Raw genomic sequence first — 27,511 nt, forward strand, 5'->3', positions numbered from 1 at the left:
CGCCGCCGCCACTGGTCAGATGCGGCAGGAGGCATTTTCTGAGAACCCTGAGCCAGGTTGTGAGCAAAGAGTTTGCTGCAGATTCTCTCACTGCATCATCACAACCGTCCTCTGAAGCTGTGCTTTGTTTGTACAGATGAGGAACTAAGGCTTCGGGAGGTGAGCTTGGCCGCCCAGGATCATAGCTAGCAAGTGGCAGAGCCAAGAAAACTGGACCCAGAGGTCCGCCTCCCAGACGCTCTTAACCAATTTGTCTCTGTGACAGCCTCACAGTCCTCAGACCTCGGTACCAGGTTTGCAGGGTGACAGGGGTGGAGAAAAAGCCTTAAGGACCCCGTAAAGCAACTCACTAGGGATAAACAGTGTGCCTCTGACTTCATGATGTAACTGAAACAGCCCTTGGTTATCTGAGTTTCCCCAAATAAACAATTCCAGTTTCCTCTATTGGTCTGGGCAGGACTTTTTAATCTCGGAGAGTGAGGACATACACACCCGCTCTCCAAGGAAAACATTACGGAGTGAAGTATTTGTTTTGCTCTGTTTCACAAATGTAACACATTTCAGTGGTTCTTTCTAAAAAGCAATACTTAAGAAAAAGATTGCAGTTTTTTCGGAAAGGAATTTAAGATACATGTAGTAGTAAAAATTACATTATTTTAAAATGAATTGATTCAGCTTTTTTTAAACTGTGTAACCACAGATGTCATTATACAGCCATCACTTATTGAACTTTTATTATAGGCCACAGACTGTGCTAAACACTTAAAAGCATTATCTAATTTCATTCTTATTAATGAAATAATAATATTAATGAAATAATAAGGGTATTAATAACGCTGTTTTATAAAACAGGAACCTGAGATTTCTCTGAAAGGTTTAAGTAAATTGATTGAGGTCACAGCCATTAAACTGTAGAACTGGGAATAAAATTCATATCTAAGTGCCTCCAAATTATGTCCTAGACTCCTCTCAATATATTGCTATTCAGATCAGATCAGATCAGATCAGTCGCTCAGTCGTGTCCGACTCTTTGCGACCCCATGAATCGCAGCACGCCAGGCCTCCCTGTCCATCACCAACACCCGGAGTTCACTCAGACTCACGTCCATCGAGTCAGTGATGCCATCCAGCCATCTCATCCTCTGTCATCCCCTTCTTCTCCTGCCCCCAATCCCTTCCAGCATCAGAGTCTTTTCCAATGAGTCAACTCTTTGCATGAGGTGGCCAAGTACTGGAGTTTCAGCTTTAGCATCATTCCTTCCAAAGAAATCCAGGGCTGATCTCCTTCAGAATGGACTGGTTGGATCTCCTTGCAGTCCAAGGAACTCTCAAGAGTCTTTTCCAACACCACAGTCCAAAAGCATCAATTCTTCGGCACTCAGCCTTCTTCACAGTCCAACTCTCACATCCATACATGACCACAGGAAAAACCATAGCCTTGACTAGACGAACCTTTGTTGGCAAAGTAATATCTCTGCTTTTGAATATGCTATCTAGGTTGGTCATAACTTTCCTTCCGAGGAGTAACCATCTTTTAATTTCATGGCTGCAGTCACCATCTGCAGTGATTTTGGAGGCCAGAAAAATAAAGTCTGACACTGTTTCCATTGTTTCCCCATCTATTTCCCATGAAGTGGTAGGACCGGATGCCATGATCTTTGTTTTCTGAATGTTGAGCTTTAAGCCAACTTTTTCATTCTCCACTTTCACTTTCATCAAGAGGCTTTTGAGTTCCTCTTCACTTTCTGCCATAAGGGTGGTGTCATCTGCATATCTGAGCCTATTGATATTTCTCCCGGCAATCTTGATTCCAGCTTGTGTTTCTTCCAGTCCAGCGTTTCTCATGATGTACTCTGCATATAAGTTAAATAAACAGGGTGACAATATACAGCCTTGACGAACTCCTTTTCCTATTTGGAACCAGTCTGTTGTTCCATGTCCAGTTCTAACTGTTGCTTCCTGACCTGCATACAAATTTCTCAAGAGGCAGGTCAGGTGGTCTGGTATTCCCATCTCTTTCAGAATTCTCCACAGTTTATTGTGATCCACACAGTCAAAGGCTTTGGCATAGTCAATAAAGCAGAAATAGATGTTTTTCTGGAACTTTCTTGCTTTTTCCATGATCCAGTGGATGTTGGCAATTTGATCTCTGGTTCCTCTGCCTTTTCTAAAACCAGCTTGAACATCAGGAAGTTCACAGTTCACATATTGCTGAAGCCTGGCTTGGAGAATTTTGAGCATTACTTTACTAGCGTGTGAGATGAGGGCAACTGTGCAGTAGTTTGAGCATTCTTTGGCATTGCCTTTCTTTGGGATTGGAATGAAAACTGACCTTTTCCAGTCCCGTGGCCACTGCTGAGTTTTCCAAATTTGCTGGCATATTGAGTGCACTTTCACAGCATCATCTTTCAGGATTCATTACAAAGTAGGCAGAGGAGTTTCTTAATTCAATAGCAACCTCAACAACAGTTTTATCTCATTGCCCTTATTTACATATTGTTGGAACATTGAAAATCATAACTTTCCACAAAACTGACCCTCCTCTTCTCACCCCACCAATGAGTATTCACAGCAAATTCTATGAAAACAACAGTCTTTCTTGAATTCTAGCATCAACCAATGGATGCTGGGGCTCGTGGACAGACATGCTGTGTGCTCAGCTGTGTCTGACTCTGACCAGCAGGCTCCTCAGTCTCTAGCCTACCAGGCTCCTCTGGCCAGGCAAGTTTTCAGGCAAAAATACTGGAGCAGGTGGGTTTCCCTGGTGGCTCAGCCAGTAAAGAATCTGCCTGCAATGTGGGAGACCCAGGTTCGATTCCTAGGTCTGAAAGATCCCCTGGAGAAGGAAATGGCAACCCACTCCAGCATCCTTGCCTGGAGAATTACATGGACAGAGGAACCTGGCGAGCTATAGTCCACGGGGTCGCAAAGCATCGGACATGACTGAGTGGCTTAAACTTTCACTTTCACTAGAGTGGATTGTCATTTCTTACTCCAGGGGATTTTTTCTGACCCAGGGATCAAACCTGCGTCTCTTGCATCTCCTGCATTGGCAGGTAGATTCTTTTTTTTTTTTTTTAATATAAATTTATCTATTTTAATTGGAGGCTAATTACTTTACAATATTGTATTGCTTTTGCCATACATCAACATGAATCTGCCACAGGTGTACACGTGTAACCCATCCTGAACCACTCTCCCACCTCCCTCCCCATACCATCCCTCTGGATCATCCCAGTGCACCAGCCCCGAGCATCTTGTATCATGCATCAAGCCTGGTCTGGTGATTCGTTTCACATATGATATTATACATGTTTCAATGCTATTCTCCTAAATCATCCCACCCTCGCCCTCTCCCACAGAGTCCAAAAGACTTCTGTACAACTGTGTCTCTTTTGCTGTCTCACATATAGGGTTATCGTTACCATCTTTCTAAATTCCATATATATGCACTAGTATATTATATTTGTGTTTTTCTTTCTGGCTTACTTCACTCTGTATAATAGGCTCCAGTTTCATCCACCTCATTAGAACTGATTCAAATGTATTCTTTTTAATGGCTGAAGCAGGTAGATTCTTCACCACTAATCCATCTGGGGAGCCCAACAGATAGGGAAGTGCAATTTTGAAAGCTAGTATAGTTTAATTCATTGGAATTAAATTAAAATTGAATTCATTGACTCATTGGAAAAGACCCTGATGCTGGGAAAAACTGAAGGCAGGGGGAGAAGGGTTCGACAGAGGATGAGATGGTTGGATGGCATCACCGACTCAATGGACATGAGTTTGAGTAAACTCCAGGAGTTGGCAATGGACAGGGAGGCTTGGTACGCTGCAGTCCATGGAGTCGCAAAGAGTTGGACAAGACTGAGCGACTGAATTGAACTGAAGTGATAGTTTAATTCACAGTAATGTACTAATTAGCTCACAGATTATGTCATCTTATTCAATGACGTTGAGAAAATTTAACATTAAAATTCAGCCTGCTATTTCTCATGGAAGGGGAGCCCTACTGGAATTGTTTTCTCTTTATCTGATCTAACGAGAACTGGAATTCCAGCAAAGAAACCTACCTGTGCAGGACAGAATGTTTTGTTCCCCGGCAGACAGCCTGGGAAAGCACAAAACTTGTTCTGAGTGCCTTCTAGGAATCAGGAACGCCCTTGGGGTTAGAGTGAGAGGGAGAACGCGGACGGGCCCCGCCGACGGGAGCCATGTAGGAATCTAGTGGGGGGCTTGTTAGCCTTTTGCTGGCTCGTTGGGATTGCCCTGCTGTGGCTGCAGGCTTGGGGTGCTGGCAAGGCCTGGGATGCCGGCTTGGCCATAGCTGCCTCTCAGCCTGACCATCCCGTCTCCAGGAGCTAGGGTTACAGGGCCACCGCAAGTGGGATACACGGGCAGAGGTTCAGTCGTCTTCCACTGCAGAGACGTGAGGATTCTGACAAATAATAGCCTTACAAAGGCACCTTCCCAAAGCTATCTCTAGACTGAGACAGAAGAGCTCAGAAAGGCGACAGTTACTAATAGGTCATCACCAACTCTCTGGGTTCATGGGTGGAGCCCCGGATGGGGAAGGCAGGGGGCTCAGAACACCAGCAACGGTAAGACCCTGCAGTCTGCCTAGAATTCAGATCCTGTACATTTCCAGTTGCCAGAAATGGGGTGCTATCAATTTCCTGAACCAATACAGAAATATACTGTTAGCCGAAGTAAAATAAGAAGTTCTCGGGGCGGGGGGGATTTCACTTCTAAAAACATACAACCATGACAGCAAATCAGTAATTGAGGAGGCGGCGGGGGTAGGTTTAAGTGAGAAACATCCCCAGATATTCTTGCCATGTCGTGTATTTTAACAATCGTTCACAAGTAAGGTGCCAGTAACCTGGAAATAACCTACGCGATATATAGGCTGTACTGACCTGGCCTTGAGCCTGCTGAATACTTCCTGCCGTGGGAAGCCTTAAGGAGACTAGTTGCTGTTGCTTGAGGACGATGTATTCCCTATCCTGTATCTACTCCTTTTTTAATCTGGTAACAATCTTCTTTTTGTTTTTTTTTCTTCTCTCTCTCTGAGAAATACTCTTCCCCAGCACGGCATCTCGGGAGAAGGAAATGGCAACCCACTCCAGTACTCTTGCCTAGAGAATTCCGTGGACAAAGGAGCCTGGTGGGCTGCTGTCCACAGGGTCGCACAGAGTCGGACATGACTGAAGCAACTTCAGCTGCAGCAGCAGCAGCAGCAGCCCACTGTGTGTCATCTTGGTGGTCATGTCAGTCACGACCTTCAAGCCTTGGGAAGTGACACGAAACAGCTTGCAGTGGTTTGTCCCAACGGCTGCTGCCTGAGGACACCTCCCAGGGCTCCTGCCTTCCAGAATTATCCTTTCTGAAGCCTGCTTGATCCTCTAGTTCTCCGAGACCACCTGTATCTTCCGGTCTCTCTCTTTTTGCTGAAAGAAGCCAGTCAGTCTCTGCTGCTTATAAAGCCCCTCATGTGGTACCTTTCAATATTTGAGAGAAGGAACTTTGAAGCAAAGGAGGTATGTGAGGAAACTGCAAATCCCTGTGCTCATAATGGAAGTTACTTCAAGTTTGTGTCTGTTTTGTATGACCTAGCTAGAGGCAGCGGGGGTATCGAGAATAAAAAAAGACCCTGGATGTGATGGGTCAGGTCACTCCTGGTCCTTAATTTTCTTGTCTGTGGAAGGAAGAGGTTTGCCTAAGTCATCCCCCAGGTCCCTTCCAGCTTGAAAACCCAGTTATTTCATAAGGAAGTGACCTGAATCCAGGCTTACTAAATTGCAGAGCTGAAAATCCCAGTAAACAGAAACCAGAGGCCCTGTTTTTTGTGATGTCACCCCTCCAGCAGGTTAAACAGCGATTTCCCCTCTGTGACCTTGGTTCTGTTCTCAGGGGGCATCTGTGCCACAGGAGAGGTGAGAGGTGAGGGCCTCTTCTCTCTGCCATCAATTCAGATGGGCCAAGACAGAAATCCCGGTGCTGTCAGCCAGGTGATACCGTGCTGGCCTCAGAGAAGTGAATGAGCAGGCGCCGAGAGGAAGGCTTTAAAAATCCTGCCCGTTTAGCAACAGGGTGTCCAGTCCAGCCTCAAACACAGAAGCCCAATTGTCCCTTCAGTCTGCACCACTACACCAAGCGTCGGACACAGAAAGCCCTGGTGTGTGTCCCCCGCCTGTCTCGCTGGGGGAGCTGACATGATCGTATTGCCTCTTGGCTTCATGTCATATGGCATCTAGGGTAAAACACAGCCACTCCACACTCCCAACAGGAAATGAAGACTCTAATTATGTTGTTAGGATTTAACAGGGAGAATGGAATAAAGAATATCTGCATAAGGGAAACTTTAACCAACAGTTTTCCCAAATATTTGTTGTTGTTGTTGGCCACAATACCCACTTTTGTTTATTACAGATGAGAGGTGGTTTCAAGGACCATGGGTTTTATTGCCTGCCATTGGGATCGCCCAGACTTACTCTAAGAAATAAAACTATTAAAGCTGGTTTGCTCACTCCCGAGTTTTGTGATTCCATGAAATCTCACCGGATCCAAGAGGAAAGCCATTGCCTTTGGGCTCACCCAGGCAGACAAGCACCCCTGCTCACTTGTGTAGGCCAGCAAGGGCTGGTGAGCTGTCTCCTTTGATCAAACACTCCTTCCCTTACTTTTTGTCAGAGTTCCAGTCCTTCTGGACTTCATGTCCTGGCTGTCTTCAGTCTGATCAGAGGCCCCTTCTCTCTCTCCCTTTCTCTCTCTCTCTCAAAGTCGCTCAGTTGTGGACGAGTCTTTCAACCCCGTGCACTGTCGTCCAGCCTTCTCCATCCGTGGCATTCCCAGGCAAGAATACTCAAGTGGGTAGCCATTCCCCTCTCCAGGGGATCTTCCCAACCCAGGGATTGAACCCAGGTCTCCCCCATTGCAGGCAGACTTCTTTACCATCTGAGCCACCAGGGAAGCCCCCGGAGGCCCCTTCCCCATGCCCAAATCCCAGCTCTAAGCTTGGGACATTATGACTGACGGGCCTTGCACAGGATTGCTGGAATCATAAATCCAACTCCCCGCCTACACTGTACACGATTGGCCATCACCTGGCCCTTTTACCTGCACCCAGGCAGGGAAACCTGGCATGCAGCAGCCCGTGGGATGGCAAAGAGCTGGACATGACTCAGCAACTGAATAACAACAACAGGATGCAGATGTCTCTTCAAAACCCAGAAGCCTTCTAGGGTCTGAAAAAAAAAAAATAGCTTCCAACACCAGCTAAAATTTTGAGTCAGAAAACAAATTCATAAGCTGTCTTAGAAATGTGCTTGGCAACCCCGCTAAGAATAACGCATCGTTTCAGGAAAGAAGTGTGAAGAAGGTAGGGGAATAAAAAGATGGAGTGACCTGGGTCATGCAGGTTTGTGACTTAACCTCACTCAAATAACTTGTGCTTCCTGGCCGTCCATTCCCCTGACCCTGCTCACTACCATTCCCCTCACATAGCACAAAACCAGCACTTTGCAGGGGAAGAGAAAGCGGGCACTTGGATCCCAGCTCTTTCGCCCGGTGTGGCAGCTCTCAAAGAAGATGGAGCTCTGCCTACCTGAGTTTTTGTCGGGCAGTCGGTTTATCCTCCACACGATGGCATTGAAAGCGTGTTCGTACTTGGCAGTCCCCAGGGTAACTCTCATGACCGGCTCAGAGCCGGAAATGCTGGCTGAGCCAAAACTTGCCCCCCGGTTCACTTTGGCTTTCAGAGACTTCTCCCCCAGGACGCTTTCCCTGCGGAAGTTTTTCACCCACTCGCTGGGCACGGGGTAGCGGACCATCACATTCTCGCAGGGGACCTGGGTGAGGGGGTCCCAGTTGGAGGAGAAGCCCGCCGACATCCTCAGCCAGCTCTGCACCTCCACCTCCGCCCCGTGGATGCTCGCCGCCGTCCTGAGCGTGAAGGGCAAGGTCTTCTCAGCGAACACGGTCCGGAACCGCATGAGCTCGAAGCGGCAGGCGTCCAGAGGGTTGAAGAGGATGACGCGCGAGCCGCGGAACACGTCCTCATCCACGCAGCCGTGGAAGCGGCACTCGTGGAGCCGGATCCACTTGGTGGTAGTGGTGGGCACGATGTCCTGGCGGGACACCACCTCGTTCCCTTTGACCAGGACGTCGTTGAGACCCAGCCGGCACTCGGCCAGGCCCGAGAGGAAGCTCAGCACGTGGATCCGTGTCAGGACACGGTGCTGGAGGATCTGGTTGTCTCCCTTGCTCACGAGGCCAGAGAATTCATCTTGGACGTCCACCGTCATCTCCTCTTCCAGGTAGTTCAGGCCGACCGTGCTCAGCTCCGTTGACAACACCGGCAGCTCCATGAGGCGGTCCTGAACCGCACGGATGAAGCTCAGGAAGTCCTCGTAGTTGGTGGTGCCCAGCTTGATGACTTGCTCCCTCTCGGCCAAGTGGGCCACGGCGGGTTTAGGCTGGTACTTCTTCTTCTCCTTGTAGGTGACCCGGTCTATCCGCAAGCTGTGGATCCTACCATTCTCGTCGTAGTTTTGGAGCCGGGGTTCAGAAATCTCATGGTACATCTCCAGCTTGAACTCACGGAATGGCCTCTCCAGGCCCTGCTCGTAATACAGCTGCAGGTAACCACCGTCCGTCAGTTTGACGTAGATGGGTCCCCAGTGCCTGGAGGACATGATGTTCTTCTTCTCGGGGATCCTAAGCATCATGGGCCACCCATCCCTGGGTGGGGACTGCTCGGAGCCTGCTGGGTGGGCATCCAGTTCAGCCCAGGCGGCCGGGTCATCATCAGGGAGTGTCACACCACCCAAGTGGTCGGAATCCTCGATTTGGAGCCTCTTGAGTTTTTCCACAGCATCCGAGCGTGACTGGTTTCGGCTCGAGTCATCAAAACTGATGGCGTCCCGGTAGACGACAATGAGGGAATCTCTCTGGCTCTTGCCTAGGGTACTGGACACAGAACTGCTCTGGGCTCGCCTCTCCTGCTCCTCAAAGAAAGCCCGGAAAGGGTTGATGGGGGAGGGCTGTACATCCTGTAGCGTCTCATTCAGAAAAGGATTGGTGGCCCGCCACGGTGGAGCCTCTGGCACGGCAGGCGGATGGCTTACGGAGGACATGTCTAGCTTCTGAACTTTGGAGAAGTTCATCAAAGAGCTCTTGGGCCGTTCCCTCTTCTTAAATGACCCTGTTGAGTTGTAAGGTCCATCTGGGGTCACAGAGGCGAGAGGCAGTGTTTCTGGCTTCAGAGGAGACGTGATGGGGGACAAAGGGCCGCTGACTTCATTGTCATCAAAAGTGACCCAGCTGGGGAAACGCGCAGAGGTCACTGGTGTGGTGGGGTGCCCGTTCATGGCCAGGCTGCCGGCCTGCCAGCTGATGGCCTCCATCTCTACCTCTTCATCCTCCTGAAGAGAGGAGGAATTGTCTGAAAGGAAAAGGAGAACATGTGAGGGACTGCTGTTCAGGGCCTCTATGAGTATGGGGACGAGGGAGTTTTGCTAGAATTTTAGCTGGAATCCAGTAAATTCCTAAGCAGTTCATTACCTATCTCAAGTGTTTAGTCTGGCACAGCTCTTAACAGTTTTGTAGTAAGCACACCAGAGAAAGTAGAAGTCGCTCAGTCATGTCTGACTCTTTGCAATGCCATAGACTATACAGTCCTTGGAATTCTCCAGGCCAGAATACTGGAGTGGGTAGCTTTTCCCTTCTCCAGGGGATCTTCCCAACCCAGGGATCGAACCCAGCTCTCCCACATTGCAGGTAGATTTTTTACTGTCTGAGCCACCACAGAAGCCCACTAGGGGGCCATACCTTAAATGCAGTAAGAATGCAAACGTCAATACAGAAGCACCGAGAGAACCCAGGTCCGTCACAATTTAACTCTTATACATTCTACTTTATTTTATAGAAGTTTCTGGAATAGGTTTCTTTTTTCTTTTTGACTCTAATGTATGTACTCTTAATTTTTAAAAATCAAAACCACCTCTTACATAAAATGATATAAAGCTGATCACATTGAACAAAACAAGCCATATGCTCTAAGTCATGATACGACTGTGAACAATGTAATTGGAGGGATTTTTACCCAAATGTGATCAATAAATACTAAAGACAAAATGCTAACATCCTTAATATGAAATAAGTTTCATATACAAGTGAATAAGAAAATATAAAAACTTGAAATAAAGGCAGAGGACAGATAGACAACCCAGGAAAGAGAAAGCAAAAATGTCTAATAACTACGTGGGAAATGTTCAGTTTCACTAGCAATAAGAAAAATGAAAATTAAATTCCCCCCAAATAAAGTGAAGATTTTCCAAGTTTTAGTATTTGATGAGGGTAAGGGTGCTATAATATAAACAGTAAATAGATCCTCAGTGGGACCATAAGTTGCTACAAATTCTCTGAAAATGGTTTGGCCGTTTGTATTGAGGGTCTTACAATGACTTAGTAATCTTACCCTAAGGAAATGAATCCAAATTGTGAACCAAGTTTGGGGTGAATGTTAGGAAACTGAGGCACACAGTGGAATAACACACAGCCATTAAAATGTTTACAAGTCCGTAGAAACATAAGAAAATGCTCCTGATATTAATCTCTTCTTTTTTCTCTAAAATATTTTTTCCATCTTGGGGTTTATTTTATAAAGGACAACAAAGACTATTATAAATAAAACTCCACTCTTGCAGAGCCTTCAAGGAAGGAGCTGCAAAGTTGAGTTTCAAGGCAGGAAAAATCCACACCTTTTCAGTAAAGACCCTGTGCATCTGCTGTGGTTGTGCAAAGGGAGAGGGGTGTGGGGCCTTTACAAAGCCAGGAGTGGATTCTGATGAAGGAATGTCCAGGAAAACAAATCAGTGTCTGGCACAGAGCCATTGCTCAGTAAAGGGTTGTTGACTGAATGAGTGAGAAAAGAAACTCTGCTCTGGAGCAGTTGTGTTCTCTCTGTCTCCTTAGAAATGTGTATCGGGATCTCCATCCCACCCACCGTCTCCACCTCCAGACATTTGGACTCAAAGAGAAATGAATATTCAAACAGTTGAGTTTTCTTACCATCCTGCTAAATCTTCATGAATATCATACCCAGCCACGCCAAATCAGCAGTGTGACATATAATTAGACACGTAATTACATGTGGATGGGATGGCTACCTGTCATCCATCTTTCAAAGTATATTTATTCAAACAAATAGTGATTACCTCTACTGAAAGCATCAGTTTGAAAATGTAAGCTGAATACATGCGCGCACACACATACGTACCCACACTCACCCTAGAAATAAAATGAGCAAAAAGTATTTTCTGTATGTACAGCATCACAAAAGAATTTCAAAGCATTTTAAAATTAAAGAGGAGGCTCTCCTTCAAATTAATGATTAGTGTACTTTTGTAGATGTATAAGTGATTTATTTTCTGGAAAATGAAGGGAAAAGAATCAGAAAACAATCAAGGTTTGTAGGACATATTTTACTACTACTACTACTACTACTACTATTGTTATCATTATTATTACAGTGAGGTGGTTGTAATGAGGGCTAAAGGGAACAATGTAGCCCTAAGTAAAATATAATCACTTCCTTGAAACAGTAACTGAACCTCCCTAGGGAAGGAGATGTATCACAAAATGTATCACTTTCTAATGAAGCAGCTCTATGGAGCTTTTGTGGACAGTATTTTCACTCAGACAGTCTGGTGCTGACTCACCCCTTGTACCAGGGATATCCTTTCTGCCTTGGAGCTCAGGACTACTCCCAAGCTTCACATGTACCCTAAGTCCTTTTCGCTTGGAGTGGATTCAGCCAAAGCTGTTTATTCTTGCTGCCAAAGGGTTCTCTTCTGTTGGGAATTTTGTCCCCAGAATAGCACTTACCATCCTCTCCCAAACTGAAAAAAAAAAAAAAAAAAGGAAAAAAAGGCCTTTGTCTCCACTGAAGATAATTTAACTTTCTTACAGTAAGTCTTAGAATTTTAAGCCAAGTTACTTGAAATCACACCAAGTTCTAGACAGTTTTGAAGCATCAGACTCAGAATACAATTTAAATGGAGTTATCTTTAAATTTGGGGCTTCCCTGGTGGCTCAGACGGTAAAGAATTTGCCGACAACGCGGGAGACCCAGGTTTGATCCCTGAGTTGGGAAGATCCCCTGGAGAAGGAAATAGCAACCACTCTAGTATTCTTGCCTGGAGAATTTCATGGACAGAGGAGCCTGGTGAGCTACAGTCCATGGGGTCACAAAGAGTCAGACACAACTGAGCGACTAACACACACACATCTTCAAATCTGGAGGCAAACTTTTTAATTAGATCAATTTCTAGAGATTCTATATTCATTAAATAGTATCCAAAGACTGTTACAAAGCTACCTCTTCTTTGGCATCTTCATCTTCCATGATTACAAACTGTTTTAAAAATCCATCTTTGGGGATGGTGGTAGTGTAATAGGTCAAATTTCTGAAAATGAGAATTTGGTTTTCTACAAAATCATTTATAAGGAAAAAATAATAAAAGCATTTTTCTAGATGAAAAACAAAATTGGTTCATAGTTCACAGAGGGTCATGGTGGTTCATATTTTCATACGAAAATAAAGCATTTCTTGAAGTGAACCTAAGGACTGCCAAATACTATTTTTAAAATTCTCCCCTATTAACACCGAGTTCTCTTCCCTGGTCGGGAAGATCCCCTGGAGAAGGGAACAGCTACCCACTCCAGTATTCTTACCTGGAGAATCCCATGGACAGAGAAGCCTGGAGGGTTACAGTCCATGGGGTCACAAAGAGTCGGATACGAATGAGTTAAAGAACACTTTCGAAAAAAAAAAAAAAAAATAAAACAAGGGGAAAAAAAAAAAAAAAAAAGAACACTTTCACTTTCTAAATATCCACTAATAGGAGACTGGTTATATCCACTGTTATATCCTTAAACTGGAATCCCATCAGTCATGATGACGCTGTTGATGATGTTAACTCACATGGAAGCTGATCATGATATCTATATTATTGAGTAAATAACAAGAGCCCACAATGTGGAGTCAGACTGCCTGGGTTTCAATTCCATATCCATATATAAGCCATATAGCTTATTAGCTATATGGCTTCGGGCAAGTTGTTTTAACTTCTGTGTCTCCGCTTTCCCATCAATGAAACTAGAAAAATATTAAATCCCACCTAACAGCGTTGCTCAGAAAAATTAATCCAGATGTTAGAATTGTGTCTGGCAAACATTAAGTGTTCATTAGACATTGGCTGCTATACCTACTGCTGTTGCTGCTGCTAGAATGATATATACTCATGATATAAAGTGTATAAACACATTAAAAAGCTTTTTGATGTGAAAACAAATATGTGGGGTAAGAAGTGATTTTTGAAATTCTAAATCTGTAGTCTTTTTGTCTTTCAAAAATGCTGTATTGCTTACAAAATAAAGAAATACCAAAAGGTCAAAATGTATCTTTATGCCTCCCACTAACTAACCTTAGAGAAAGAAAACCAAGAGCTTTGCTGTAGTCTGTGTTGATAAAGCCACAGTTAGATCTTTCCTAAGACACTTATGACTGGTGTGGCTGGTATTGGAAACAATCGGGGGAAGGGAAAGTCTGGCAAATTTCTCCACTAAGAAACAAGCAAAATGAAATCTCTTCAGAGCAACACTATCATCCACAATTCTGTTTTACTGACTTATTAAAATATAACCAAAATCCAGCTTCATTTTACTTACTCTCTCTTCCACTCGCTACCTCCAAATTACTTTTAGTATTATGAGTTGTTGGTGGTGGTTTAGTAGCCAAATCGTGTCCAACTCTTGTGACCCCATGGACTGTAGCCTTCCAGGCTCCTCTGTCCATTGGGATTCTCCAGGCAAGAACTGGAGTGGGTTGCCATTGCCTTCTCCACAGGTGTTATGAGTTGGGCTGCTGCTAAATAAAAGCCATGGATGAGGGTTAGGTTTTCATCCTACATCACAGGGATAATTTCCAGTACCTTTCCAGTAGTCATGTGTGGATGTGAGAGTTGGACTATAAAGAAAGCTGAGTGCCAAAGAATTCATGCTTTTGAACTGTGCTGTTGGAGAAGACTCTTGAGAGTCCCTTGGACTGCAAGGAGATCTAACCAGTCTATCCTAAAGGAAATCAGTCCTGAATATTCATTGAAAGGACTGATGCTGAAGCTGAAACTCCAATATTTTGGCCACCTGATGTGAAGAACTGACTTATTGGAAAAGACCCTGATGCTGGAAAAGATTGACGGCAGGAGCAGAAGGGGACAATAGAGTATGAGATGGTTGGATGGCATCACCGACTCAATGGACATGAGTTTGAGTAAACTCCGGGAGTTGGTGATGGACAGGGAGGCCTGGTGTGCTGCAGTCCATGGGGTCGCAAAGAGTCAGACACGACTGAGCGACTGACCTGAAGTGAACTGAAGAGCTTCCTTAGTGCCTTTACCAATATAAACAAAAAAGAAATGGTGGGCCCTTTTGATGTTAGTCCACAATCGATTTTAAGTTCCCCAAAGATTAAATTAATTGATTACAATGGCAATCAAAACCACCAAACTGCAGAAAAAGTAAGCTCTGTGGGGGAAAATTGTAAGGTTATATAATATTTTTTTTCTATAATATTTTTGAAAAGAGCAGATGAGACTTGCCATCTTCCTCCCCCATTTGTTAACCTAATTTATTAAATGCAATGACAAGTGCAAAACACTTATTGAGAGCTGTCCCTTGGAATTTATGAGCAGTGGCAAAAACAAACAGATTACTGCAGTAACAGTTACTGTTGCACAAGAGCATGTACTGCATGACCAGCCTTGGATTATCAGTGGGCACCTAAATATTTGTGTGTGTGTTCAGCTGCCAAGTCGTGTCTGACTCTTTGCAACCCCATGGACTGTGGCGTGCCAGGCCTCACTGTCCCTCACCATCTCCCAGAGTTTGCCCAAGTTCATGTCCATTAAATTGGTAACACCATCCAACCATCTCATCCTCTGTCACCCTCTTCTTCTGCCTTCAATCTTTCCCAGGATTAGAGTCTTTTCCAGTGAGTCAGCTGTTTGTATCAGGTGCCCAAAGTATTGGAGCTTCAGCTTCAGCATCAGTCCTTCCAATAGTATTCGGGGTTGACTTCCTTTAGGACTGACTGGTTTGATTTCCCTCCTGTCCAAGGGACTCTCAAGAGTCTTCTCCAGCACCAGAGTTCAAAAGCATCAATTCTAGCAAGAAGAGGAACATAGAATTTTCTGACTTGAAGGGATTTTAGAAATAAGAAAACCTGACTCCTTCATTTTGTTGAGAAAGCTGACACTCAGTGAGTTTAAGTCAACTGCCTAAAATGAAACTGAAAGTCAAGTCCTAATTTTAATATTCAGTAACTCTGGTATTGTCTTAACGCTTGTTCATTAAGTTAAAATCTGGTTAATTTACCTTTGAGATTGGCAAGAGTTATCTCGACACACAACTTTTTAGGAGCACTGTTCAGCGGGAGAAAAGAAGTTAAACAATGACTGACATTTCCAGAGGGAAGCCTTTCGGCATGAAGTCAGCCCCTGATATGTGAAGGTGTATGGGTGAGAGAAAGGAGTTATTCGTTTAAACCTTATCAGGGAAGCTTCTTAACTTGGATAAAATAAGCTTAGTCGTCGCAATACACTGATAAAAAGGGGAGTCAGAGGGTCTGAGTCTGTTTATCTGTCCTTAGCATTCTTAGCATTTATTATCCTGGAGAGGGGATGTTTGGATGCTGGTCAGAGATATATCAAAGTGAAGAAGTGAGTTCATCAAACTACCACTTACCACCACTTGACAGAATCTCTATCACTTCACACTAGGTTCTGGTTTTTATTCAGTGAACTGAACTGAACTGAACTGAAGAGGGACTAAGAAGCAGTACTGAGCACCTTCCAATGACTGGTCCAGCTCACAGGCCAACTCCCTCCCTGCTTATCAAGATGGGCTAACATATTTCATCACTTTTTTTCCCTCATAAAAGCAAGCATCAGACTTTAAGTTTGATGAATGGCCCAGGAACATCCCCAGTATTTTGGGTGTGCCTACCTAGTCTGTTGGAGAAGGTGCTATCACCCCACTCCAGTACTCTTGCCTGGAAAATCCCATGGACGGAGGAGCCTGGTAGGCTGCAGTCCATGGGGTTGCGAAGAGTTGGACATGACTCAGCGACTTCACTTCACCTAGTCTGTTCTAAATTTTTAAAATCTGGTTCTAAACATCTGGGCTTCCCAGGTGGCTCAGGGCTAAAGAACCCACCTGCCAATTAAGGAGCCACAGGAGATGAGGGTTCAATCCCTGGGACGAGAAGATCCCCAGAGGAGGCAAAGGCAGCCCACTCCAGTATTCTTGCCACGATAATCCCATAAACAGAGGAGCCTAGAGCGCTACAGTCTACAGGGTTGCGAAGCATTGTACACGACTGACCACGCACGCACGCATGTCTAAACATTTCCTGGTTTTACCATTACCCATTTCCCCATGCATCTTCAACACTCAGCACTTTGGATCCGTTCTTTTGGCTTCTTCTTCTAACAACTAAACTTCCAACTCAACCGGCTCACCAGTTCTCTGCCTTAATGTGCCTCTCTGATGCCGGCTTCTCATGTTGTCTGAGACGAAGGCTCTAGTCTCCAACACCCACCTGGGCAGAGATCCCACTGTAACACCTTGCTGTTGTCTGAAGGGGCCAACTTCAGTTCCCCAGCAGAGGTCACAGGCAGGGGAGCAGGGCTAGATTCCAGTATCTACAGTAAACTGAAAAACTGGCAATCCATTTTATAAATTAGTCTCTTAACATTTTAAATATCAGGGCATCTCAGAGACTTAACTAGTGATGCTACCTGATGACCTAACCTAATCCGTGTTTTACTTATTTTTCCATTGCCATAGTGAAAAAGCCTCCTGCATTTCTCTCCCATCTTAAACTGTTTTCAGAGCCCACCAAAGAGGAGCGAACTGAGAGGAGTTTCCAGGGTCTGAGCCCTTTTGGACAGTCTGTGAAGCTTTCTGCTTACTGACCCATCACAATCTTCCATGTGACAAAGTAGTGGAAAGGGCTCTTCTGGTTCAGGAGCTAAAAAGAAAAGGAGCAACGTCCTGGTGTTACTGTCAAGGAGACCATATAGGCGGGGCAAGCGAAACGAAGGTGTCCATCCTGACTCTGGTTTGAGCACAGTTCTGCCCTGCCAGTGCCAGGCCTGGGGACCTGGGACAGGACTGCCTAGAGGGGCACTGGGCAAGTTCCCACACGCCTTCAGTGTGGTCAGGACGGGTCGCTCATCAGGACTGCCTGCGCTGTTGCCATCGTGGGAGTCTCACCTGTGTGTGTCCCCACAGCCTCACACACGATTCACCTGGTCACCACGTGAAGACACACCCCAGTCACGAGCCAGGATGCTCATAAGCTCCAAGGGACCACTGAACCCACAGGGGGGCAATGGTGCAGTCAAGGTCCGGACTTCAGTGAAAAACTAGACATCCTAAAGCAGTGTTAAAAGGGACTGAACCCTGCTGTTACATTTGGTCAGAGATCTCAGTGTCTAACAGCCTCACCCCTCTTATATGAACAGGTAAAAACCAGGTGTCAGGTTTTGTAGGTTGCTCCCCCAATCCTGGAACTTCTTCTGATGAAGGTAATGACACACCTCACCACATTTACCATGTCTTACTGCAACACTGAGAAACGGAGAAGGTCCAGATCTGTGAAGAATTAGGGAGCACCCAAAGAAAGCTGAGCGCCAAAGAATTGATGCTTTTGAACTGTGGTGTTGGAGAAGACTCTTGAGAGTCCCTTGGACTGCAAGGAGATCCAACCAGTCCATCCCAAAGGAGACCAGTCCTGGGTGTTCATTGGAAGGACTGATGTTGAAGCTGAAACTCCAATATTTTGGCCACCTGATGTGAAGAGCTGACTCATTCGAAAAGACCCTGATGCTGGGAAAGATTGGGGGCAGGAGGAGAAGGGGACGACAGAGGATGAGATGGTTGGATGGTATCACCGACTCCTATATGCAGTAAGTCACTTCTTTTCAACTGAATTTGGACTAGTTTGATTTCATTTCAGTACTTGTCCAGCTCCCTTTTAGTCAGCAAGATCAAAGGAGACATTCTTACAGACTGGTGGTAGGTGCGACTTATAAACTGTAAGTTCAGTTCAGTTCAGTCGCTCAGTCATGTCCGACTCTTTGTAACCCCATGAATCGTAGCACTCCGGGTCTCCCTGTCTATCAACAACTCCCGGAATTCACCCAGACTCTCGTCCATCGAGTCAGTGATGCCATCCAGCCATCTCATCCTCTGTCATCCCCTTCTCCTCCTGCCCCCAATCCCTCCCAGCATCAGAGTCTTTTCCAATGAGTCAACTCTTCGCATGAGGTGGCCAAAGTACTGGAGTTTCAGCTTTAGCATCATTCCTTCCAAAGAAATCCCAGGGCTAATCTCCTTCAGAATGGACTGGTTGGATCTCCATGCAGTCCAAGGGACTCTCAAGAGTCTTCTCCAACACCACAGTTCAAAAGCATCAATTCTTCGGCACTCAGCCTTCTTCACAATCCAACTCTCACATCCATACATGACTACAGGAAAAACCATAGCCTTGACTAGACGGACCTTTGTTGGCAAAGTAATGTCTCTGCTTTTGAACATGCTATCTAGGTTGGTCATAACTTTCCTTCCAAGGAGTAAGCATCTTTTAATTTCATGGCTGCAATCACCATCTGCAGTGATTTTGGAGCCCAGAAAAATAAAGTCTGACACTGTTTCCATTGTTTCCCCATCTATTTCCCATGAAGTGGTGGGACCGGATGCCATGATCTTCATTTTCTGAATGTTGAGCTTTAAGCCAACTTTTTCACTCTCCACTTTCACTTTCATCAAGAGGCTTTTGAGTTCCTCTTCACTTTCTGCCATAAGGGTGGTGTCATCTGCATATCTGAGGTTATTGATATTTCTCCCGGCAATCTTGATTCCAGCTTGTGTTTCTTCCAGTCCAGCATTTCTCATGATGTACTCTGCATATAAGTTAAATAAGCAGGCTGACAATATATAGCCTTGACATACTTCTTTTCCTATTTGGAAGCAGTCTGTTGTTCCATGTCCAGTTCTAACTGTTGCTTCCTGACCTGCATACAGATTTCTCAAGAGAGAGATCAAGTGGTCTGGTACTCCCATCTCTTTCAGAATTCTCCACAGTTTATTGTGATCCACACAGTCAAAGGCTTTGGTGTAGTCAATAAAGCAGAAATAGATGTTTTTCTGGAACTCTCTTGCTTTTTCCATGATCCAGCGGTTGTTGGCAATTTGATCTCTGGTTCCTCTGCCTTTTCTAAAACCAGCTTGAATATCAGGAAGTTCACGGTTCACATATTGCTGAAGCCTGGCTTGGAGAATTTTGAGCTTTACTTTACTAGTGTGTGAGATGAGTGCAATTGTGTAGTAGTTTGAGCTGTAAACATAAGTTAAAACGGTGGTTTAGCCACTACGTCGTGTCTGACTGGTGTGACCCCATGAACTGTAGCCCGCCAGGCTCCTCTGTCCATGGGGTTCTCCCAGCAAGAATAGTGGAATGGGTTGCCATTTCCTTTTCCGGGACATCTTCCTGACCCAGGGATTGAACCTGGGTCTCCTGCATTGCAGGCAGTTTCTTTACTGAGCTGCCAGGAAAGCTCCTAAATTAAAATAATCTGTTAGAAAAACAACAAACAACTAATTCCTACCATGCCAATAGATTTATTCTAGCAGGTAGAGATCTATTTGTACTCTCAGACCTGTCAAGCTTTTTGGAAGACCTCAAAGGCAAATGGAGTGTAAAGCTCCTCCAGATGATTTGCACCCACACTCAGCGTTTTTCCTGGCTGGCCCCAGTACCCTCTTCATCCAGCATATGAACAGCAGGGTCCCCTGGGTGGACACAAGGTCTATAATAGAAAACATAGCTTCAGGGTGGTTTATACTAATGCTGGCTTGAGTTCCTGGCCCCATGCTCATCCTCACCACTTAATCTGTGACCCTGCAGAGAAGGTAAAGGACTTTGATGTCAGACTGACATGGCCTTGCTTTGGAAAACTGCAATCTTGGGCATGTTACTGAACCTTCTCTAAGCCTCATGTTTATCAGCTCTTCAAGGGAATTAACAGTGCCCACTTTGCAGTGTTGTGAGGGTAAATGAGATCGATTAAGGACAGTGAATTTAACTAGCCCACAGCGCAATAAATGTTAGCAATCATGATAGAAATATGTAAATATTATCATTATTTCAGAGTCCTTAAGCAAAAAAAGGAGTGAGTTGGGGGGGAAGCAGGGAGAAACAACTGCCTTGGAAGTTTTATCACTATCAAAGGAAAGGGGGGAGTGGAGAAAAAAAGAAGAATGTTTGTCTCGGGCTACAATTCCATGAATCTGAATCTTCCCACAATTATTGCAAAGGCTTAGGAATTACAAGAGATGTGAGAGTCTGCATTCACAAAGCCACCTTGATTATCACAAAACAGCACTAGAATCAGCTACATAAGGGAAGTGCGAAGTCATGAGTACACTTTGCTCAAGACAGGACACAAAACTTCCTATTAACCCTCTGGTACTAAGAATTGCCTTTGCAATTGCAGGCTGAGTCTAAGATGTTTTAGTGTTCCAGGGCAGCAGGCCCCAGAGAGGAGGAGTGCACCCAAGTATGTACACAGAATGAGCCACTTGGACATGAGAAGAAAAATACCAGAACTTCTGTTTTTGTTGACTTTTTAACCCATCCTTTAAACATTTCTATTTTTTTGTTTATATTAGAAAACATATACTAAAAATATCTAGTATGTTTGTAATTTAGAAATACATTTATAATATAGTATATTTATAAATATACAAATATTAGAGGTTCATGATCAAACCTTTGGAGAGACATGACCAAACATTTAGAGAAGGCTGGATCAGTGCACTAGGCATATTTTAAATACTTATCATGGGTGAACACACACACACACACACACACACACACACACACACACAGATACCACCTCTTCCCCGTCTCTGTCAGAGTGGGCTACTGTAATCAGAAATATGGTCTTGGTTGTCAGTCAAAAGGGAAAGGTACTTTGGCAAATAAGAAGGATGTATTACTCTCTGAAGCTCTCCTTTTGTTTGGGCAATAATTGAATCGTAGATGCTCCAGCTCCCTGGTGGTGCTAGCAACCTATATCTTAGCCTTTTCATGTTGCATAGAACCCAGTTAAGCTTGACTTGATCATCACCCACCTTGCTCTCTAGGAAGTTTTAAAACCAGTCTTCCACCTCTTCAAAATGATAAAACTCATCTAAACAAATAACTGTTGGACTTGCTGCCAGGGCCAAAGATTGTTCAACCTCACTATCACAATACTGGTCTTTTGATGTCTCTCTCTTGGCTATACACTTAGTGCCCAATAAACATATAGCAATGCTAGAAAGAGGGGCTGTCTCAAAAGACCCTGAATAGCCAAAGCAATCTTGAGAAAGAAGAATGGAGCTGGAGGAATCAATCCTCCAGACTTAAGACTGTACTGCAAAGCCACCATCATCAAGACAGTTCAGTACTAGAACAAAAACAGAAATAAAATGTATGGTAAGGGAGTTAGAGAAGGCGAGGTTCAGAGAAAGAACAAGACGGGCACTTTACAGGAACAGATCCCCTTTAATGAGGCGAGAATGCGCAGCAGTCAGATTAGTGAGCTGCTGCACTAACCCAAGAAAAGAGTAAGTATATATAGGCACGTATGTGGAAAGCTACTGTCTTAAGGGGGCCTGTTCTTCTCCAAGGTTGTTCAGAGTAGTTATCTCTTAAACGGCTGGGGCAAGGAATTTTGGAGATCGGCCAGAGGCTGGACTGTGGGAGCTGGGCGTAATCAGCCTTAATGTCCAATTTTTTTTTCGGGTGAGAGAGTTCTTTGTTTTGCATAGAATGGTGAGGAGGACCTGGAGGGGAGTTTTAACTCCAGGCTATTTTGAGCCATGTAACGTTCCTTCTTATAAACCAATGGAACAAGATGGAAAGTCCAGAGATAGACCACGCACTTATGTGTACCTTATTTTTGACAAAGGAGGCAAGGATATACAATGGGGCAAAGATAGCCTCTGCAATAAATGCTGCTGGGAAAACTGGACAGCTATGCGTAAAAGAATGAAATTAGAACACTTCTAAACACCACACACAAAGATAAACTCAAAATTGATTAAAGACCTAAATGTAAGACCAGAAACTATAAAACTTTTGGAGGAACTCATAGGCAGAACACACTATGACATAAATCACAGCAAGATCCTCTATGACCCACCTCCCAGAGCAATGGAAACAAAAATAAACAAGTGGGACCTAGTTAAACTTAAGAGCTATTGCACAGCAAAGGAAACTATAAACAAGGTGAAAAGACAATCCTCAGAGTGAGCGAAAGTAATAGCAAATGAAACAACAGAAAAGGATTAATTTCTAAAATATACAAGAGCTCACACAAGTCAATACCAGAAAAATAAAACTCAATCAAAAAGTGGGAAGAAGACCTAAACAGACATTTTTCCAAAGAAGACAAACAGATGGCCAATAAACACATGAAAAGATGCTCAACAGCACTCATTATTAGAGAAATGCAAATCAAAACTACAATATTACCTCACACCAGTCCGATTGGCCATCATCAAAAAAATCTACAAACAATAAACGCTGGAGAGGGTGTGGAGAAGGGAATGCTCTTGCACTGTTGGTGGGAATGTAAATTGATACAGCCACTATGGAAGACGGCAAGGAGATTCCTTAAAAAACTAAGACTAAAACCACCATATGACCCAGCAATCCCACTACTAAGCATAAACCCTGAGGAAACCAAAATTGAAAAAGACACATGTACACCAGTGTTCACTGCAGCTCTGTTTACAACAGCTAGAACATGGAGGCGACCTAGGTGTCCACTGACAGATGAATGGATAAGGAAGCTGTGGTACGTATATACAATGCAATATAACTCAGCCATAAAAAGGAATGCATCTGAGTCAGTTCTAATGAGGTGGACGAACCTAGAGCCTCTTATACTGAGTGAAGTAAATCAAAGAGAAAAACAAATATTGTATTCAGTTCAGTTGCTCAGTCTGACTCTTTGCGACCCCATGGACTGCAGTACGCCAGGCCTCTCTGTCCATCACCAACTCCTGGAGTTTACTCAAACTCATGTCCATTGAGTCGGTAATGCCATCCAACCATCTCATCCTCTGTCATCCCCTTCTCCTCCCACCTTCAATCTTTCTCAGCATCAGGGTCTTTTCAAATGAGTCAGTTCTTTGCATCAGGTGGCTGAAGTATTGGAGTTTCAGCTTCAACATCAGTCCTTCCAATGAATATTCAGGACTGATCTCCTTTAGGATGGACTGGTTGGATCTCCTTGCAGTCCAAGGGACTCTCAAGAGTCTTCTCCAACACCACAGTTCAAAAGCATCCATTCTTCGATGCTCAGCTTTCTGTATATCCAACTCTCACATCCATACATGACTACTGGAAAACCCATAGCTTTGACTAGATGGACTTTGTTGGCAAAGAAATGTCTCTGCTTTTTAGTATGTTGTCTAGGTTAGTCATAGCTTTTCTTCCAAGGAGCAAAGAAAGAAAAGAAAGATAGCACTAAGTCATCTCTGACTCTTGCAACCCTATGGACTGTAGCCTGCCAGGCTCCTCTGTCCACAGGATTCTCCAGGCAAGAATACTGGAATGCATTGCCATTTCCTTTTCCAGGGGATCTTCCTGGTCCAGGAATTGAACCTTGGTCTCCAGCACTGCAGGCAGCTTCTTTACCAACTGAGCTACATGGCAAGCGTCTTTTAAATTCATGGCTGCAGTCACTATCTGCAGTGATTTTGGAGCCCCCAAAATAAAGTCTCTCCCTGTTTCCATTGTCTCCCCAACTATTTGCCATGAAGTTATGGGACCTAGAGCTACCAGGGAAGCCGCAAATACTGTATATTAACACATATATATGGAATCTAGGAAAATGGTACTGATGAAGGTATTTGCAGGGCAACAATGAAGACAGAGACATAGAGAATAGACTTATGGACACAGGGGCTGGGGAAGAAGGCGAGTGTGGGATGTATGAAGAGAGTAACGTGGAAACATACATGACCATATGTAAAATAGACAGCCAGTGGGAATTTGCTGTATGACCCAGGGAACTCAAACCAGGGCTCTGAAACAACCTAGAGGGGTGGGTTGGGAAAGGAGGTGCGAGGGAGGTTCAAGAGGTAGGGGACTTCCCTATGGCTGACTCATGTTGATGTTTGGCAGAAACCAACACAATCAGATCAGATCAGTCGCTCAGTTGCGTCTGACTCTCTGCGACCCCATGAATCGCAGCACGCCAGGCCTCCCTGTCCATCACCAACTCCCAGAGTTCACTCAGACTCAACGTCCATCAAGTCAGTGATGCCATCCAGCCATCTCATCCTCTGTCATTCCCTTCTCCTCCTGCCCCCAATCCCTCCCAGCATCAGAGTCTTTTCCAATGAGTCAACTCTTCACATGAGGTGGCCAAAGTATTGGAGTTTCAGCTGCAGCATCAGTCCTTCCAAAGAAATCCCAGGGCTGATCTCCTTCAGAACAGACTGGTTGGATCTCCTTGCAGTTCAAGGGACTCTCAAGAGTCTTCTCCAACACCACAGTTCAAAAGCATCAATTCTTCAGCGCTCAGCCTTCTTCACAGTCCAACTCTCACATCCATACATGACCACAGGAAAAACCATAGCCTTGACTAGACGAACCTTTGTTGGCAAAGTGATGTCTCTGCTTTTGAACATGCTATCTAGGTTGGTCATAACTTTCCTTCCAAGGAGTAAGCGTCTTTTAATTTCTGTAAAGCAATTATCCTTCGATTAAAAATAAATAAATTTTTTAAAAAGATTAATAAGAGGGGCTGTCTGTGAGATCCTGACCTATGCCAAAGTCACCACTAGCTTTATAGCAAATGTCTTTGAATTAATGCTTTAAATCTCTTATTGTTCAAACAACAGGTTGACACTATGGTTTTCAATAAAGTTTTAGAGGAAAAGTCAATCCCCATGGTTCAGAGGGGAAGAACAAAGTCAATATAGTGAGCAATATACAGGGAAGGAACATTGTATTGTTACCTGTCCCCGGCATCCCTCCCCTGATACTTGGGGTAACAACATCGCAAATGAACTTCTCTCCTCTCATGAAGGTCTTCCTGGAGTATCAATCAAGGTACTCCACCCAGGATGCATATGACCCAAGTAAAGTCAGATTCTTGTTGGAAATTTTGAATGGACTAACTCAAGTGCAGGAAAATGGTGGGAGCTGTTATTCAGATGGACGCACCCTGAAGAGTCTACACGGAGGTCCTGACCATCTGTTGTTGTTGTTCAGTCGCCTGGTCATGTCTGACTCTTCCTGACCCCATGGACTGCAGCACGCAGGCTTCCCTGTCCTTCACTCTCTCCTGGAGTTTGTTCAAACTCATGCCCACTGAGTCGATGATGTCATCCAACCATCTCATCCTCTGTCGTCCCCTTCTCCTTCCACCTTCAATCTTTTCCAGCATCAGGGTCTTTTACAATAGTTGGCTCTTCGCATCCAGTGGCCAAAATATTGGAGCTTCAGCATCAGTCTTTCCAACGAGTATTTGAGATTGATTTCCTTTAGGATTGAGTGGTTTGATCTCCTTGCTGTCCAAGGACTAAGCTGCCCATCTGTGGGAGACAGCAAAAATGGCCACAGAATCTTTTCTCTACCCATGCTCTCAGGCAGCCCCCGCCCCACTGACTTTGAGACAGAGTACACAACTTGTTTTATTCTAGATCAAATACCTTGCTAGCAGAGAACTCAAAAGTGCTGTGAGCTATGACTTGTCGTCTTCTGCTCTACTTGGAACCCACAGATCATCATTCGAATGAGGCTGCAGGTGGATGAGTGGCCAGGTGAAGAAGTTACCCAAGTCAACCAGGCAACTGACTACAGACGCATACGTGACCCCCTAAGGAGAAGAGTCAACTCTGCTTAGACAGAGAACTGCTCAAGCTTGCCCAGATTGCCAAGTTGCAGAATCTTGAGCTAATCTTGAACAAATGGCTGTTTTGCAGGGAGGCACTAATTTTCAGGGTGCTTTGTAACACAGTAAAAGCTAACACAGCAACTTCCAGGATTTGAGTTTTTAGCATTTCTTCTGATTCTGTAAACAACTATATCCTTAAAATAAATTCCTTTCCTTTAAAGGTAGTCAAGTTGGCTGCTGCTGCTTGCAGTCCAAGCTCCTTAGCCGCCAGGAGGAAGAAAGGTGAAAAGATCTTTGTTGGAAACATGGGCGGATATAAATTCCTAGAATCTTCCAAATGTGTCTGGCTATTGAGCAAAAGTGTTTCCATTTATTGCTTCTATCTCCTTACTCTTTCTGCAAGGAAGTAGGACAGTACTCTTCTTGTTTAAATAATACAAGACACATACCTTCAAACTCTGCAAGTTTGGAGGAAAGGAGTTTCAAGGGCTCTTATCCCTAAAATTGTCATCTTTGGCCCTGGTCACACACAGGTGGAGGATAGATCCTGACTGCCCTGTCCAGTGGTCAAGAGTATGGACTCTGGCTCTAGGCTGGCTCCTATCCTAGCTCTGTGACCTTGGACAAGAGCACTAGTTACTACTTAGTGCAGCATGACAAATTCACAAAGCCTCAGTACCCTCAACTGAAAACGGAGGTCATAATAGTACTGACCTCTTAAATTGCGGTGAGGACTGAGTTAATGTATTTAAAGTTTGCATAGCAAATATTATATAAGTATTAGGAGAATTATTATCACAATACTCCTTAGGGTCCCAGTACCCTTGGGAAAGATTTTGAAAAGAGACACTTGGCACTGCGGGATCTTTGATAAAGCCCCACCACAGAAGGGTTTTCTTCTAGCCCTGGCTCTGCCACAAACCCCCGGTGGTCTTAGGCAAGTCTCTCGGCGCCATTTCCCCCTTTAACGTGGATAAATATAATCCCTCTTCTGGGTTGGAAGCAAACATGAAATAACACATGGGAACAGGCTTCTACACACCCAAAAATGCTCGACCCTGTTTGGGAAGGCCTGTGATTGCTTTTCAGATAGCCAGGTGGTTTGAGGTTCCAAGTGAGCCCTGTAGTCCCTCATGCTGTGTGAGTGGATCCGAGGTGGGCAGTTATTGCATTTTTTAGAAACAGAAGACCACGGACATGCAGAAAACAGTCTTGGATTAAAGACTTATTTACAGGACTCCCCTGGGGGTCCAGGGGTTAAGAATCCACCTGCCAATGCAGGGTGCACGGATTCGATCCCTAGTCCGGGAAGATCCCACATGCCATGGGGCAACTGAATCCACAGGCCATGACTACTGAAGCCTGAACACCCAGAGCCCATGCTTGGCAACAAGAGAAGGCACTGCAAGGAGAAGCCCACACCCCACAACTGGAGAGTAACCCCTGTTCGCCACAACTAGGGAAAGCCCACACACAGCAAC

General features: G+C 44.8%; 1 protein-coding gene across 6 annotated transcripts in view; it reads right to left on the reverse strand.

Moving 5' to 3' along the window:
- The window catches only part of STON2 (stonin 2), a 182,013-nt gene that overhangs the window by 10,441 nt on the left and 144,061 nt on the right, over window positions 1-27,511 (reverse strand). For all 6 annotated transcript variants that reach the window (XM_061429619.1, XM_061429618.1, XM_061429614.1 and 3 more), the window contains one exon: window positions 7,607-9,445. In XM_061429619.1, the coding sequence (XP_061285603.1) occupies window positions 7,607-9,445 (1,839 nt within the window). The remainder of the gene's footprint in view (window positions 1-7,606; window positions 9,446-27,511) is intronic.

The sequence above is a fragment of the Bos javanicus genome, chromosome 10 (assembly GCF_032452875.1).
Source record: "Bos javanicus breed banteng chromosome 10, ARS-OSU_banteng_1.0, whole genome shotgun sequence".
Lineage (NCBI taxonomy): Eukaryota > Metazoa > Chordata > Mammalia > Artiodactyla > Bovidae > Bos > Bos javanicus.